The 15756-nt window shown below is 36.1% G+C and overlaps 1 protein-coding gene across 3 annotated transcripts in view; it reads left to right on the top strand.

Moving 5' to 3' along the window:
* Window positions 1-15756, top strand: part of SFSWAP (splicing factor SWAP) — a 108148-nt gene that overhangs the window by 45012 nt on the left and 47380 nt on the right. For all 3 annotated transcript variants that reach the window (XM_031948386.1, XM_031948388.1, XM_031948387.1), the window contains exon 11: window positions 1109-1289. In XM_031948386.1, the coding sequence (XP_031804246.1) occupies window positions 1109-1289 (181 nt within the window). The remainder of the gene's footprint in view (window positions 1-1108; window positions 1290-15756) is intronic.

Genomic DNA, 15756 nt, shown 5'->3' with positions numbered 1-15756 from the left:
TAAGAAATTGTACTGCATTGTTAAGGATTCCAATTCTTCCTTTTAACACCAATATTCTCCCTATGTATAAATCCATATGACTTCAAATTAGAATAGATCATGATATTAGAAATTAAATTGGCAGTATCCCAAAAGGCATGGTAGATGAAAATAAACTGGAAAGGCAAATGATATTCACAAAGTGATAGAAAAGATATTGAGGACACAAAAGAAGAAAAGATGATGGGCTGGCTGAACATTTAACAAGAATGAGCAGGAAACAGTGGGAAAGTCCAGAGATATATTTACCTCCACAAAATATTATTAAAGACCCATCAAAATTCAAAAGTAGAATAGTACAGTGATATCTCATTTGTTATTATATGTTTGTGAATGCTAGGTTGTTTAAAAGTCAAACTTATGTTTTAAGTCTAAATCTTTTTTTTTTAATTATTTTATATTGAAATTTTTTGTCACATTGAGCACCTGCCATATCTGTCAGACTCTTACCATTATTGAGATAGTAATAATGAAAAAAATAAGCTTTCTCCACCCCATTGCCATTGCTTTTATCTAGTCACCTTCTCTGGCTTCTTCCTGACTTTGGTGTCGGTCAAAAAAAAATGTTATTGTATCCCTATTCAAAGATTTTTTTTTTTTTTTTGTCCTCTTAGTTTATCCCTCCTTATTGGCCTTTCTTCTGTTTTTATTCTCAACAGCATCGAAGCTCTAACTTTTTATACCTGTTTTGGCGGAGGGGTGAGATACAACTTGCTTATCAGTAAATGTCTGCAGTCCTCTATCTTTGAATGTCCAGACTAAAGGAAATTGACTCATCTGAAGGAGATGGGAATAATTTAGCATTCTAAAATCAAGCTTGGTAATCAGAATCTCCAAAGAAAAGATGTTGAACAATAGTTCACAAACTGCTTTAGTCTTAAGGAAGAATCCAAGGGCATCAGACCTTGTAAAAGAATAATTTTTTCTCCTTTTTGTTCTTTTTTTGTCAGATAAAGTACAAACTGTTATCAAAATGCTAGTGTCAAGCTAAATGTTTGCCTTATTTCTAAATTTTAAAATTATAATCATATCACTCAAGTTACAATTGGATAATGTGTAATCTCTGTAGGTCATAGCAGCAACAGTTGTAGCAGAAGAGGCTCCAGCAGAGCCTGCCCCTGAAAGTACCCGTGAAGTGGTAGAAGATGGTGCATCTGAAGATACTGCTGACCCAGGAGGAAAGGGTGCCTCAGGGGCAAAAAAGGAGTCAGCTTCCAATAAAGTCATCAGTGATGGAAAATTGGTGAAAGGTAAGTTATCATGGTTCTTAAAACTGAAATCTGATTCTATTCCTTATAATTCCTATAATTGAAATTATATAGCAAAGAAGAATTTTAATTGAAAGCATGTAGCTCAGTATATTAATGACTCAATTCTGACTGATGCTTGTCTAAAGCTCCCTTAGCCAATCTATTTGAAATAGATTAAGAGAATAGTAAAATGTTTAGAAAAACAAATTTTCAGATACTTTCAAACAGTTTAGAAGCAATAGGATATTTATAAATAAAGTTTCTATTAGTGCTTTAAGACATAACATGTATTTAGCGTGCCATGTCCTGGCTGCCTGGTTGTAAGCAGAGCACTTAACTGTTTCTTGCCCCAGAAAACTCTTGAGAATTAGAAGTTGCAAAACATTTGTTGATCTATCTTAGGAGAGGGAGTCTCCTCACCAAGACCTCCATCCTAAAAAAACCACTTTAATGAGTCAAAAGATATTAAGAATCTACTGTGTGCCAAGAGTTGTGCTAGTAACTGAGGGTACAGATAAAAAGACTTTTATGTATCATTGAATTGAACTTTAAAGAATGGTTAGGAATCCAGTGGACAAAGAGTGGGAGGGGAACCATTACAGGCAAAGAGAAAAATGTGAGCAAAGGTTCAGGCAGAGAATACATTCATTTGACTAAAGTGCCCCTGAAGAAGAATTTCATAAGATAAAATGAAACCAAAGGTAGTATCAGATTGTTGAAGACCTTAAAAGTCAGGCAAAGAAGTTTAAACTGTACTCAGAAAGTAATAGAGAGCCACTGAAGACTTTTGCAGAAAGAGCACAGCTATCCCATTCCAGCAGTGGTATAAAAAATGAATTATAGCAGACATTCTGAACCAGGAAGTCTTCAAACTTGTTTGAGAAAGGATCCATAGAATTTATCAGTCCAGTTGCCATGGGGGCCCATAATAAAAAAGAACAGGACAGGAGCCCTTGGACTAAAATAAAGGTCAGAAGTCTTTTCAGACTATAATACCTCAGGCAAGAGGGCAACAGTGGTAGTAGAAAAAAGAATACCAAAGAAGGCAAATTGGAATCAGTACTTCATTATCAACATTAAAGTGTCTTAAGTCCTTTAGTCTCTGAAGCTCTGAAGATGCCAAAGTACAAATCTGGCCTCCAAAGGGACTGCTCATAGTGTCAATACCATTTCAATGAAAATATTCTCAAAGAACTTTCCCTAATTCAAACAGATTCTTCCACCATTTTTCAAGCAGTGAAATATTACCAGATTCACAAATACATGAAACTATTGTAGTCAAGGTAGATTTCATTAGCTCCCAAGAGATATTGTGTAATTTCAGTCCACGTTTATTAAGCCCTGTTTCGAACCTTCGAGGAGCCCACATTTTTATATGGGAAAACAGTATCTAAACATATAATATCCTAGTGACACAAAGAGGGGAGGAAGAATATGAACCACTGGAGATTTCAAAGACTCAACATCTGATCAAAACTCCAAGACAGAAGTGAAGAGGTGAAGAGTTTCACCATGAGGGATTTTGAATATAAAGCACAGAGATGGGAGAAAGGGTACTGTTATTCTAACGTAAAGTCCCTTCTTGGTTCTGATGGTTTTCTGATGATATTAGATAACTGCAAATCATTGACCACCATAACTAATAAAGAAACAAAGTTGTTGATCTGGGAAATAGAGAGTCATGGTGGAAAGGATTAAGTTGCAATCCTTGACCAACAAGTTATTATGTGGAATTATTATTATGTGAAAGGAACATTGGTGCCCAGCACAGTGTTAAAAAATAAAAATAGAAGAAAGACTAAAAGATAAAGCTCCTTGTTTTGAAGGAGCTCACATTCTAATAAAGGAGACAATGTCCAAATAACTATGTACAAAATAATTGTGAAATAATCCACACAGGGAAGATACTAGAAAAAAGAGAGAAATTAAAATAGGCTTCATATGGAAGGCAGGATATTAGCAGTTGCTTGAAAGAAGCCAGAGATGAGTAAAAACACATTCCCTAGCATGAGGACAACTAATAAAAATACCTGAAATTGGAAGATAAAGTGTCTTGAGGAACAGCAAGAAGACGATTGTCACTAGATCACAAAATAGAGGAGTGTAAGGTAAGTAAGGGAACTTGAGCTTTGAATCCCAAGAAGGAATTGCAGTGTTTTGAGTAGGGAGATGATATGGCTGGAACTGAACTTTAGGAACATCACTTTGGCACTTGAGTGGAAAGAGACCAGCCGATAGGCCATTACAGTAGTGTGAGCATTAGGAGAAAAGGAAGCATTCCTTTGGCATTGGCAGTATCGTAGTAAAGGGGACATATTCAAGAGATGTTACAAAAATAAGATCAACAACAGGTCTTGCAACAGATTAGATTTGGGAGTGCCTGATGAGTTATAGGTGACAGAGATTGTAAGCCTGCTTAGTGGGGTGGGAAGGGACTGGGAGAAAGAGAATATCTTTCACAAGTGCTAACTTACAGCTTTTTGTCTTCTACCCAGTTCCAAGTCACTGACTCTTGGCAGAGTGAGGGCAAAAATTAAACTAAAATCCCTGGAAATGAAGCAGGAATTTAAAAAAAAAAACAACTGACCTGGAAAACAGATCAAGAGAAAACAATTTTAAGATCAGACTACCTAAATACTAAGGATCAAAATAAGAAATATTTCAAGAAATCTTAAAAGAAAACTTTCTAGACCTCTTAGAATCATAGAATATGATAGAATCATAGAATAGGGAATTTAAGATTTCTGTAGGACATCCAGTTTGAAATCTCTAATAGGCAATTGGAGATGTGAAATTAGAAGTAAGCACTGATTTGAAACATCAGTACAGAAATAATACATTAAAACTATGGGAATTGAGTATAAAGGGAGAAGAAAACAGAGTCCTGAATAAAGCCCTCTGGAACACCTACAGGGGTGTGACCTGGTGAGGATCTATCCCAAAAGACTGAGAAAAGACAATCACATAGAGGAACCAGGAGAGAGTAGTGTCCTGAAAGCCTAGAGAGAAGGGAAGAAGAGGATAATCAACAGCATCAAAGGCTGCAGAGAGGTCCAAGAGTTGACAATTAAGAGATCATTGTTAATTGTGATATAGTTTGGTGATGCCATAAGCCAGACTACAAAGAGTTGAAAAGAGAGTGAGAGGAGGGGAAGTAGAGGCACTTAAATTGTATAGCATCCTTGTCAAAGTATTTGACCATAAAAGACAGGAGAGATATAGGACCCTGTAGCAATGATGGCTCTTTCTTCCTGTTATTAAGAGCCCTGTATGATTCTGCTTTCCTTTCTATGTATGAGTGCTCTGCTGCATCTGAATGTCACTCATAAAATGTGATTTCCAGAGCTGAATGACATACTAGTGATGTGATTGACCAGAACAGAATATAGCTTCACTGTCACCTTAGACATGGAAAATGTACTTCAAGTAGCCTGAAATTACATTAGTATTCCCACTTACCATGTCATAATGTTGACTCATATTAAGCCTGCATTCTACCATAATTTCCAAAATCTTTTTTCAGACAAATTTCTAATTTATCCATGCCTCAAGCTTGTGCTTTTAAAGTAGAATTTTTTTCATGTAAGTATAAGACTTTCCATTTATCCATATTTAATTCAATCTTAGGGTAGAGCCAAGGTGGCAAAGTAGAAGGAAGTTATACAACAAGCTCTCCTCAGAAACTCCAAACAAATCAGAGCAAATTCTGATGAGGAAATCCAAAGCAAAGTCATTTTTCTAACTCAAGTCAGCATAGGAAAACAGAAGGACCCTCCAGAACGCTACTTGGAGAGCATTCCAACAGAATTGTAATATGTTAAATTATATATATTGTTATATAAATATACATATTTATTATTATATAAATGATAAACTAATTGTTTACCAGAACAAACAGACCTTTCCAAAGGATCCTCAAATCCATGCAGTGGCACCTTAACAAGGACACAAGTGCTAACTTACAGCTTTTTGTCTTCTACCCAGTTCCAAGTCACTGACTCTTGGCAGAGTGAGGGCAAAAATTAAACTAAAATCCCTGGAAATGAAGCAAGAATTTAAAAAAAAAAAAAAAAAAACAACTGACCTGGAAAACAGATCAAGAGAAAACAATTTTAAGATCAGACTACCTGAACACTAAGGATCAAAATAAGAAATATTTCAAGAAATCTTAAAAGAAAACTTTCTAGACCTCTTAGAATCATAGAACAAAGTAGAAATAGAATCTACCAATATCTGAAAGAAATCCTTAAATTAGTACTCCCAGGAACATCATAGGCAAAATCTAGATCTTCTAAGTTAAGCAGCCAGTAAGTCAGAATTCAAGTACCAAGGAACCAGAGTTAAAATCACACATGATTATAGCAGCCACCACTTTTGAGGAAAGGAGAACTTGGGAGTACCCAACTCCGAAAATCGAAAGATAAAGGCTTATGGTGAAAAATAACTTTAGTGCAACTGAATATAATCCTTCAGAGAAAGAAATGGGTCTTAAATAGAAGACTTCAAATATTCTTGATGGAAAAATCTTTACTGTGTAGAAACTTTATAAGTTCAAACACAGGATTTAAGAGAAATGTACTTAAGAGGTGACAAAGAATAAAATAAGGATATATAATTTACATTATAATGTGGGGATACGGTTAAAATCTATTGTCTTCAGATGGAACAAAGTCTAATTAAACAAAAGGCTTGGGTGTAGTTTTGTTAGCCTTAATTCTCTTAAGAGAAGCCTGGAGAGAAAGGGAAGAATACAAGAAAGGTTAAGCCAAGTTACCCTATATAATCGTCTAGATGGACAGGGGCTGATAACCTGAACCTAGGGCCCTCTTTTTTTCTACCTTTACACAGCTGCACTTGGTGATCTTATTACCTCACATGAATTTAATTACTATCTCTGTGCTAAAGATTTTTTAAATAGTATTTTATTTTTCCAAATACACATAATTTTTAATATACATTTTTTTGGTAAAATTTTGTGTTCCAAATTTTTCTTTCCGCAAGACAGCAGACAAGCTGATATAAGTTAAATATGTGCATTCCTTTTGAACATATTTCTATATTTATGTTGTGCAAGAAAAAACAAACTAAGAAAAATAAACATGAGAAAGAATGTGCGGATGATTCTCAAATCTCTCCTGCTCCACTTTTTTTGGTGACCCCTAGTGTCTTATGTGCATTTGTTTTTCAAACATCTCAAACTGATTATCTGTTAGACATTTTAATATGTCCAACACAAAGCTCATTATCTTTTTCCTAAACCCTCTTTTTTTCTCCCCTATCTTTTTTATTAATGTAGAATGTAACTCCATCCTTCTAGTAACTGATCAGGCTCACATACTAGGAGTCATCCTGGATTTCTTGTTTTCATTTACCCCCATGTCCAAGCTGTTGCCAAGGCTTGTTGATTTCATTTCTGTAACATCTCTCAAATACATTCTGACACTGTCACCACTCTTATGTGTGCCTTAGTCACCTTGAACCTGGATTACTGCAGTGGTTTGCTAGTGGTTCTGTCTGCCTCAAGTCTCTTACCCACTCAAATGCATTTCCCATTTAGCCACTAAAGTAATTTACTTAAAGTGCAGGTTTGACCATATCATCCCTTCTACTCAATAAACTTCAATGATTCCCTGTTGCCTTCAGGAGCAAATACAAAATCCTCAAAGTCCTTGATACCCTGGCTCCCCTTTGCCTTTCCAATCTTTTAAACTTTACTCCCCTGAAGAGTACTATATGTACTCTTCAGTAGTTTGATACTTACCTCTTGTCTGTTCTATTAGCAAGATAACCTGGTCTCTTGACTCCAGGTTTTTTGTGGCTCTCCCCATCCCTAGAATACTCTGTGAATTTTGGATTCTCTTCACTTCCTTCAAATCACAACCAAAATCCCTTCTACAGAAAACTTTTCCTGACCTCTGTTAATTATTTCTTATTTACCCTGCATGATATAGCTTCTTTATATATATTTGTTGCATGCGATCTTGCCTGTTAGGTTGTAAATTCTTTGAGAGCAAAGATTAATCTTTTTGCTTTAAAAAAAAAAAAACTACTATCATTTCATTTCGCACAGTCTCTGGAACATAGTAGGCAATTAATAAATGTGTTTGGATGGATATAAATATATACACATGTATGTATTTGTTGAAATAGTAGGATATTAATAATAATGTTAATAATAGTAAAGAATATTAAGGTTGAATATCCATTTAAAGTGTATTATGGAATATGTTATAAGATGTTAGTCCAAGCCTGATTTCTGTCATCTTTACAGTTTTCCCTGCATTTTTATCAAATAAAGACTCTTTTCCTAGGTAGTTAATGTTTTCCACTTTATCAAACATTGGGTAATTGAGTTCCAGTGTTTCTTCTCATTCTTGTTTGTCTAATCAGTTCCATTGATCTTTTTTAACCAGTCCATCTTTTCAATAACAGTAAAGACTTTATGAAGTTTATATTTAATTGAGATAGCATAGTGCCTCCATGGTTTAACACATAGTAGGTACTTAATATTTTGTGTGTTATATATTTTTCCAGATCCACTAGTTTAATAAACCCAATAAAAATAAAAGTAGGCCAAAAATTTGCTAGCTCTCTGTAATCACTTGATATTCTGTTCATAACCCATAGTTTTAATATGTTCTGTATTACCAGGAATTAATTCAAACTCACTTACTATTATTTATATAATCCTTTCTACTTTAAAAAAAAAAAAATGGGATGTCTGCCATTTTCCAATCCTTTGGCACCTCTTCTGTTTTCTAGAATTTTTCAAGTCACTGACACTGTCTCAGCAATAACATTTTTCAGTTTCCTTAGTAGTCAAGAATATGGTTCTTCTGATCCAAGTAATTTGTACATGGGAACTGATATGCTTTTATTATTTCCTCAAATTATTTTCAATAAAGACTCAGACATTAGACATTTATTGGCTGTGTGACCCTAAGCAAATCTCTTAACCCCACTTGCCTCTTACCCCCCAAAAAAGAAAGAAAACTCTTATAAGACAAAGACTCTTTTTGCTTGTATTTGTCCATGTCTAGAGCTTAGTAAATGTTGGTTAACTGATAAAAACTTTTTCAGATGAATTTCTATCTACCTGGTCTAATTGAGATTTATTTGTTTTAATCAAGTTTTCACTATTCTTACATATTCTCTTTTATCTTTTTGCACACCAAAACTATCATGAAACCTGTTGATAGGTTCATTGTTCAGGGATAGATTATAAGAATTGGCAGTTGTGAAAGAAAGTATTTTTGGCACAGGAAATAGCTAATACAAAGGCAGCACAGATAATATAGAAGATAGTATAATGTAGAGGATTGAAAAGGAAGGAAGGGACCAAATTGTTATTAGCTTTGGTTGCCAAACAAATGACTTCATATTTTATCTTGGAAATAGGTAATAAGAGGATCATTGGCCTTTATTGAGCAGAGAGGGGACATGGTCAGACCTGTGCTTCAAAAAATTCATTTGGCAGCTGAATAAAAGGATGGCTCTTTTCCATTTCAGGGATTCTCCCCTCTGACTGGAGGGTCTGAAGAAAGAGCACTTAATTTCCCAAAGCTTTCCTTTGTAGAAGGCAAGAAGCTCACTCTACTTTTCCATCTGCATCTCTGTTTGGTTTTAACTCCACAGAACAAGATGCCCCTATCCTGGGTAGCCATCTTATTTCCTCCCTTTCCAGCTTCCTTTTGTGCATAATCTTTGTTTTACCTATTGAAATGTAAGCTCCTTGAAAACAAGGACTTTTTATTTGTATTTCCAGGCATTTGGCACAGTATCTGGCACATTGTAGGCACTTAGTAAATGTTTACTTAATTGAATTAGTTTAGAATCAAGCAATGCAATTATGGAAGCTTACTGTAATAGTGTAGGCAAGAGGGGACTGAGTGAGTGAACTAGAATAAAGGTTGTGTAAGTGGAGTTCCCTCTATACAAGAAAGACATGCAAGAAAATGGAACTGGAGAAAATTGTAAACCTTGACGAGGTTATACATGCATGCGTGCGCGCGCACACACACACACACTCATCTATCTCAACTGGGACTTAAGTACAAGTCTTACTGATCTTCCCAGTCACAACTTTTCCAGATCTTGTCTTTCTCCCATATTGCCCTCCTCCCCTTCTCTGCTGAAGACCTTGACTCATAATTCACTCCCAAAAAATTGTAGAGTTCCTCTTCTCTTTATCTCTTTTATCTTTTTATCTCAAATTCTTCTGTTATCTCTTCACTCAAAGACCAGTGCACACATGTATATTCAGTGATCCCTTTCCCTCTTGTTTCTCAGAGGCAAGTGGGATTACCCCTACTGTCGCTCATCTTTAGTATTTCCCTATCTGTTGACTCCTTTTCTTATTTCCCACAAGCATGATATGCCAAGCACTTTGCTAAATTCTAGGGAAACAAAATCAAATTACCTTTGCCCTCCACAAGCCTTTGTTCTAACTGGGGATCCAGCATGTACAAGGAAGTGGTGAAGAGGGAAATGTGCTTCCTCAAGCCTTGAAGTCGAGGAATGGCCATTGGAGCCATAGGGTTGTCGTTATTGTCATTATGTCATAGATTGAGGCATGGATTGACATAAATTTACAGAAGCAATATAGAATTAATTTGATTGAAGTTTCCATGGGGGGGAGGAGAGGCACTATGTGTGAATAGGGTGAAAATTCAAAAGGTGAATAGATTTTGTTGCCTCCACCCCCAAATGAGATGCATATCACCTCCATATACAAGAATTCTGAAATCCCCTAAATTGCTTATAATTTACTTTCTACTTTTCTCTCTGCCTTCTTACATCAGATCCTATTCTTTATCCACACTGTGACTTCTAATCCCAACCCCTTAGTTCTCCTAGACCATCATCCTTTACTACTGTACTTTTTTCTTCATCTTGACCTTTTGGTGAGCAAGTTTTAGTCTACGCTGCCCTCCTTAGTTCCTGGCCCCTTAATCACAACACCAATTCTGCCTTGCCAAGTCTGTCTTGAATTCCTCCCACTTTCTACCTTCACTAGGGTGCTGAACAAAAGTAGAAAAATTACTTGGATCAAGTACAGATAGATGTTACAAGACCTCACCTGAGCCCTCACAGCTGCAAAGCAATCCACTCCTGCCTCTCTTACCAACTTATTCTCCTAGTTCACAGTGGTTCTTCCACACTTCATCCTTCCTCAAACCTTTCCTAATTAATTCTCTCCCAAGCTGAGGACTTGTCTCACCAGGGATTCCTACTTTCCTCCTCTTATTGCTCAGATGCCTTGGCCCTTCTCTGTTCCTTCACCTCTAGCTCTCATGATGGGGAAGGGGCTTATTCCTTACTAAGGTTAACTCCTTTGCATGAATAAGTGATCTCATTCTGTTCCATCTCCTCCAGCAAATGCCTATTTTTTCATTCCCACTCTGATTTTTATTTCCAATCTCCTTTGCCTACAAACATGCCCTTACTTCCCCCATCCACAAAATTTTTTCATCCCTGTTAATTGTCCTTCCAAAATGCAATCTGTAATAAGAGCTTACATTTCCTTTATTTTCACTTTCAACTATCCTGATGCTTGAGCTTCCAATCTTATCATTCCACCAGAATTGAGCCCTCCAGAGGCTTCAGGGATCTAATCACCAAATTCAGCACCCTTTTCCCAATTCTCTTTGACCTTTCTGCAGCCTCTAGCCTCCCACAGTCAGTCACCCTTACTCTCTTTCAGCCTTGGTTTTCTGGTTGCCCCTCTCTCCTGGTTCTTCTGTGGGACCTCCTTCTCTTTCCTCTGCTGGATAACCCATGGATCACACCCTCTTAGCCCACAGGGCTCCTCCTGGCTTCCTTTATGCAATTTCATGATTAATCTGCTCCCATGAAGTAGTCATCTCTACGCTCATGGTTGCCAGATCTCCTTTTGCTGACCTGACTGCTTTCCCAACTTCCAGTCTTCAGCTGCCTTTCAGACTTTTTAAATTGAATGTCTGATAAACATCTTGAAGCTCCCAAAACCATTCTCGCTGTCTTTTCCCCAAACCATGCCCAAACTTGCGTGTTATCGTCACAGGCTCCCCAAGTCACCAGGTTGGTGTAATCCTGAGTTCTGTCTGCTTCAATTTGGCAGCATCCCTCCAAAGTGTCTCCTGTCTTTTCTGATCCTTGATGCGCCTCCCTTGTGCAGATCCTCATCACCTCAAGTGGGGACTGTTGAGGCAGCCTGCTGGTAGGCCTCCTGCCCACTCTAATCTACCCTTAATTCAGCAACCACAGTGGTTTTCCTAAAACTCAGACATGCTCATTAATTCGAGTAGTTTCCTGTCCCTTCTAGAATCACAGGGCTGTGCATCTGCCCTCTGCCTCTCTTCCCCTCTCCCGCCAGTCTTATACTTATACCTTGGGACACCTTCTGTACAGCGATACCAGCCTTCAGGCTATTCTTTATCTCTCAACTCTGGTGTGTTCTCTCCATTCTCAACTTTGCCTCCTGGCTTTCTTGAAGTCCCCTAAAACCTTCTCCAGGAAGCCTTTCCATATCCCTTTTCATTTTAGTATCTTCCCTTTAATCATTTCTTATTTATCCCACACATAGTGAGATTTATGCAGATTTGTTAGCTTGTATCCCCATTAGAAAGTGAGCTGCTTTGTGTGTACCCTCAGCACCTGGCACATAGTAGGATAAATGTTTAATGATTGGCGTATTAACAGTGGAGGGGGAGGCGTAATGGTCAGGGTTAGACATCTGCTAGAGCTCTCTGCCAAACAAAAAGTACCTAATGGTTTCTTGGTATTCTATCAAAAAGAGAGAATTGTAATTAATCATGAGTCTTCTGGAACCAAAATTGGTCATTGCAATTAACCAGATTTTTTGACTTTATAGTGTTGTTTTCATTTACTTTGTCATAAAGTGGTAGAATTCACATGTATTGCATATCTTGTCAGATTTAGTTGCTGTGTGTGTGTTGGTTTTTGCTTAGCAGCTTAATTTTTTTGTTCCAAAAAAAGAAAACCAAAACTCCAAGGAATAGGAGTAGGTATATTAGAGAAGAGGAAGCTTAAAATGGGGGTAATATTACTATCCAGAGAGGATTGGGCTTTAATATAGAGAGCAAATTGGTTTAGATGGGACAAAATTTTAAGTACTTTGCAATCCTTAAAGTTTGTATAAATGCTAACTATTACTATTATTAGCTATCACTTTGAGAACAAAAACCAGATAACACTAGACTTTTAAACTCTGTTTCTGTTTCCTCCATTGAATGAGAACATTCTTTCATGTGAAAATGATGGAATAAAAATGGCTAATAGGGAAAATACATACTTGTCCTTGATGAGTTTGTCTTGAGGCCTAGAGTAACTTTAGCACTGAAATACTTGTCAGAAAGCCATATTGTTATTAGTATTTCAAAGAAAACAGAAGAGCTCTTATCGGACTGGAGAAGGTTAAATGTCCCAGTTTTCAAAAGGGAAAAGAAAAAAATGGAATTTACATACTAGAGGCTGAGCTTAACTTTAATTCTTGACAAAATTTTATAAAGGGGAGGCGAGAATAGACATCTAGAAAAGCAGTTACTGCTTATAGTCAGGGACTTTTCCACTTCTGTTTTTGTATTCACAGTACCCTAATCAAGTTTTGTAGAATTGAATCAAGGACAGATGATGACAATTAACAAATTTTCATCCAAGTTACTAACCTCAAAGAAATGCTGCAAAAAAAAAAAAAACAAACTAGATTTTAGGTGGGCAGGTAGGGTAGTTCAGTTAATAAATACCACACCAGGCCTAAAGTCAGAAAGACTCATCTTTCTGAGTTCAAATCAGCCCCAGACATTTCCTAGCTGTGTGACTCTGGGCACATCATTTCATTCTGTTTGCCTTGTTTTCCTCACCCTGGAGAGTTGAGAATGAAATAGAAAACTACTCCAGTGTCTTTGCCAAGAAAACCCTAAATGAGGTTACAGTAGTTAGACACCACTGAAATGACTGATGACTGAACATCACCATATTTTAAGCATTTTTCAGTCTCTTATTTTATACTTAAGAACATAGTGGGAAAATACAGGCTAGATAACAATCTCTTGGGTACAGAGGCAGAATTTGAGAGCTACAAATAATGTTTTTATCAATTACTGGAGGTAATATGGTGCATTATTGGGGGACACCAAGGTATCTAGCAGCCTTTCTTTTGCTCCCTTCATTCATAGCCTACTTCTACTAAATTTGAAGTCTGAGATTTCTTCTCACAAAACATACCATTCAATAATCAGTTCAGCAATACTTATGAGAAGTATTTATGTTAGGCATTAACAAAATTAGGCAAAGCTGGAAGAGACTTGTATAAAGTGATGCTAAGTGAAGTGAACAGAACCAAGAGAATATTGTACACAGTAACAACAAGAATATGTGATGATCAACTTTGATGAACTGGGCTCTTTGTTTGCTTGGGGTTTTTTTTTTTGTTTGTTTTTTTCATTTCTCATGTTTCTTTTTTTCTTTTTGATCTGGATTCTTTTCCACAACATGACAAATATGGAAATGTTTAGAATAATTGAACGTGTTTAACTTATATTGGATTGCTTGCTGCATTGGGGAGGGGGTAGGAAGAGAGGGAGGGAGAAAAATTTGGATTACAAAAGTTTTGCAAAGGTGAATGTTAAAAACTAACTTTGCATGTATTTAGAAAAAAAATAAAAAGCTACTATTAAAAAAATTAGGCAAAGACAAAATAAAAAAATACCTATCACAAGATTTACATTATTCTAGAAAGGGATACCCATATGGGCAAACAGGTTTTGATCATATACGTTCTCCAAAATTCATAAAGCTACCATCATTTATAGATATCATTTATTTACATATATAAGAAAATATGATTTCGCTGATGTGGGTACTTTCTCCCAAAGAACTATCTAGCCATATCTTTTCATTCTGTCTTCCCATCAGTCCCCTTGGGGAATCAATTCAATGTACTAGAGGCCTTTCTCAAATTCCTAACATTCCATGGGATAGTGGTCTGTCATATAGGTTTGTCACTATTACTTTATTTACCATCTTCAATTTACATGTTTTTCTCACCCATTGTTGATGGATGATATATTGTGTCACATCTTATATGCAAATCATCACTGGTAATATGTCATAACTACTTTAGTCTACAATATGTCTTTCTCCAGTGCCCTCCAGCTCCCTTATAATTTTAATTAAAGATTAGATATTCCATGATTAGAGGCCATAGATCATTAGAATAATATTCAAAAGAGGGCTTCTTTTTACAGGGTACAGCTTGGAACGTTGCAAAACTTCATATAGCCAAGTCCTTTCTTTTCCACTTTAATTCTGGACCCATTTCATTGTCCATCTGAAGTTTTTTTCTGTGGTACACATTCAGATTGACTATGACAAATCCTTCCATGTGGACTTAGTAAAAGATATCCTCCATGACAGAGGTAATCCTATATCTCTTTCTTGAGGGATGCAGCCACAGATCTTTGTTCAGGGATTTTTTTTTTTAATAATCTTAACAGGTATGGCAGACCCCTTGTAGAAGTGGAAACAGTATGTAAAATTACAGTGGATATTACCCCCATGCCTTAATTTTAATTGTGGGACTGAAAATATACTATGAAAATTATTTGCAAAAACGCCTATTTGATCTCATTATTTTCATCAATTATAGCCTTGTGAAATGTATGTAGGTCATTCCAAGAAAGATTCTATAAAAATGAGAAAATAGCTATATTGGCCAGTGATTACTGATGTTCTTTCATTTATACTTTTTCCTGTTATAATGCCATCTTATTTTTTTTTCCAGTCATTAAGTTTCTCTAACATGAAAGTTGATCTTCCATGCTTTCAAAATTTTTTCCCCTCCAGCACCTATTTCTTCTATATGTAATTGATCCAGTTCAACAACTTTTTCTAAATTCATTTTCTATAGAAACACTGGTAGATTTGTTGCATTTCTTAACCTCTTTGTTGTTCACTTCCCAATTTCAACTATGCTTTTCATATGGTTTTCTGTACTTGGGTTTTGTGCAGACACATTTTCTCCTACATCACACTTTTATCAGCTGATACTCTTTCTACTCTATCACCAACTTCCTCCCTAACATTTTGAAAATGTATTTATAATCCAAACTAGTATTGACCTTAACTATCATGTCTCTCTTAACAGAGAAATCAGATGCCAGAGGAGGTTTTTAGGCTTTTTTGGCCTATATGTTATGACAACTGCTTTCTTTTACATCAATCTATGTTTTTTATAACAGTGGTGACAGCTGGGTTTCTTTTCCAGCAAGGAGATAAGAGATAATGTCAATAAAGTGTTCCAATAAGTCACGTTAGAGCTGTTGTAATTTCTCATTATATTGTCTTCTCATTTTTGTCCTTAAATCTAGTTTGCTATTGATTTTGATTTGTATTATAACTAATCAGTAGGTTAACTTATTGTACACAATGAACTAATGTGTTGGTAGTCAAATTCTTTCTTTTTCTA

The sequence above is a fragment of the Sarcophilus harrisii genome, chromosome 1 (genome assembly GCF_902635505.1).
Source record: "Sarcophilus harrisii chromosome 1, mSarHar1.11, whole genome shotgun sequence".
Classification (NCBI taxonomy): domain Eukaryota; kingdom Metazoa; phylum Chordata; class Mammalia; order Dasyuromorphia; family Dasyuridae; genus Sarcophilus; species Sarcophilus harrisii.
This window is presented reverse-complemented; position numbering and strand designations above follow the sequence as displayed.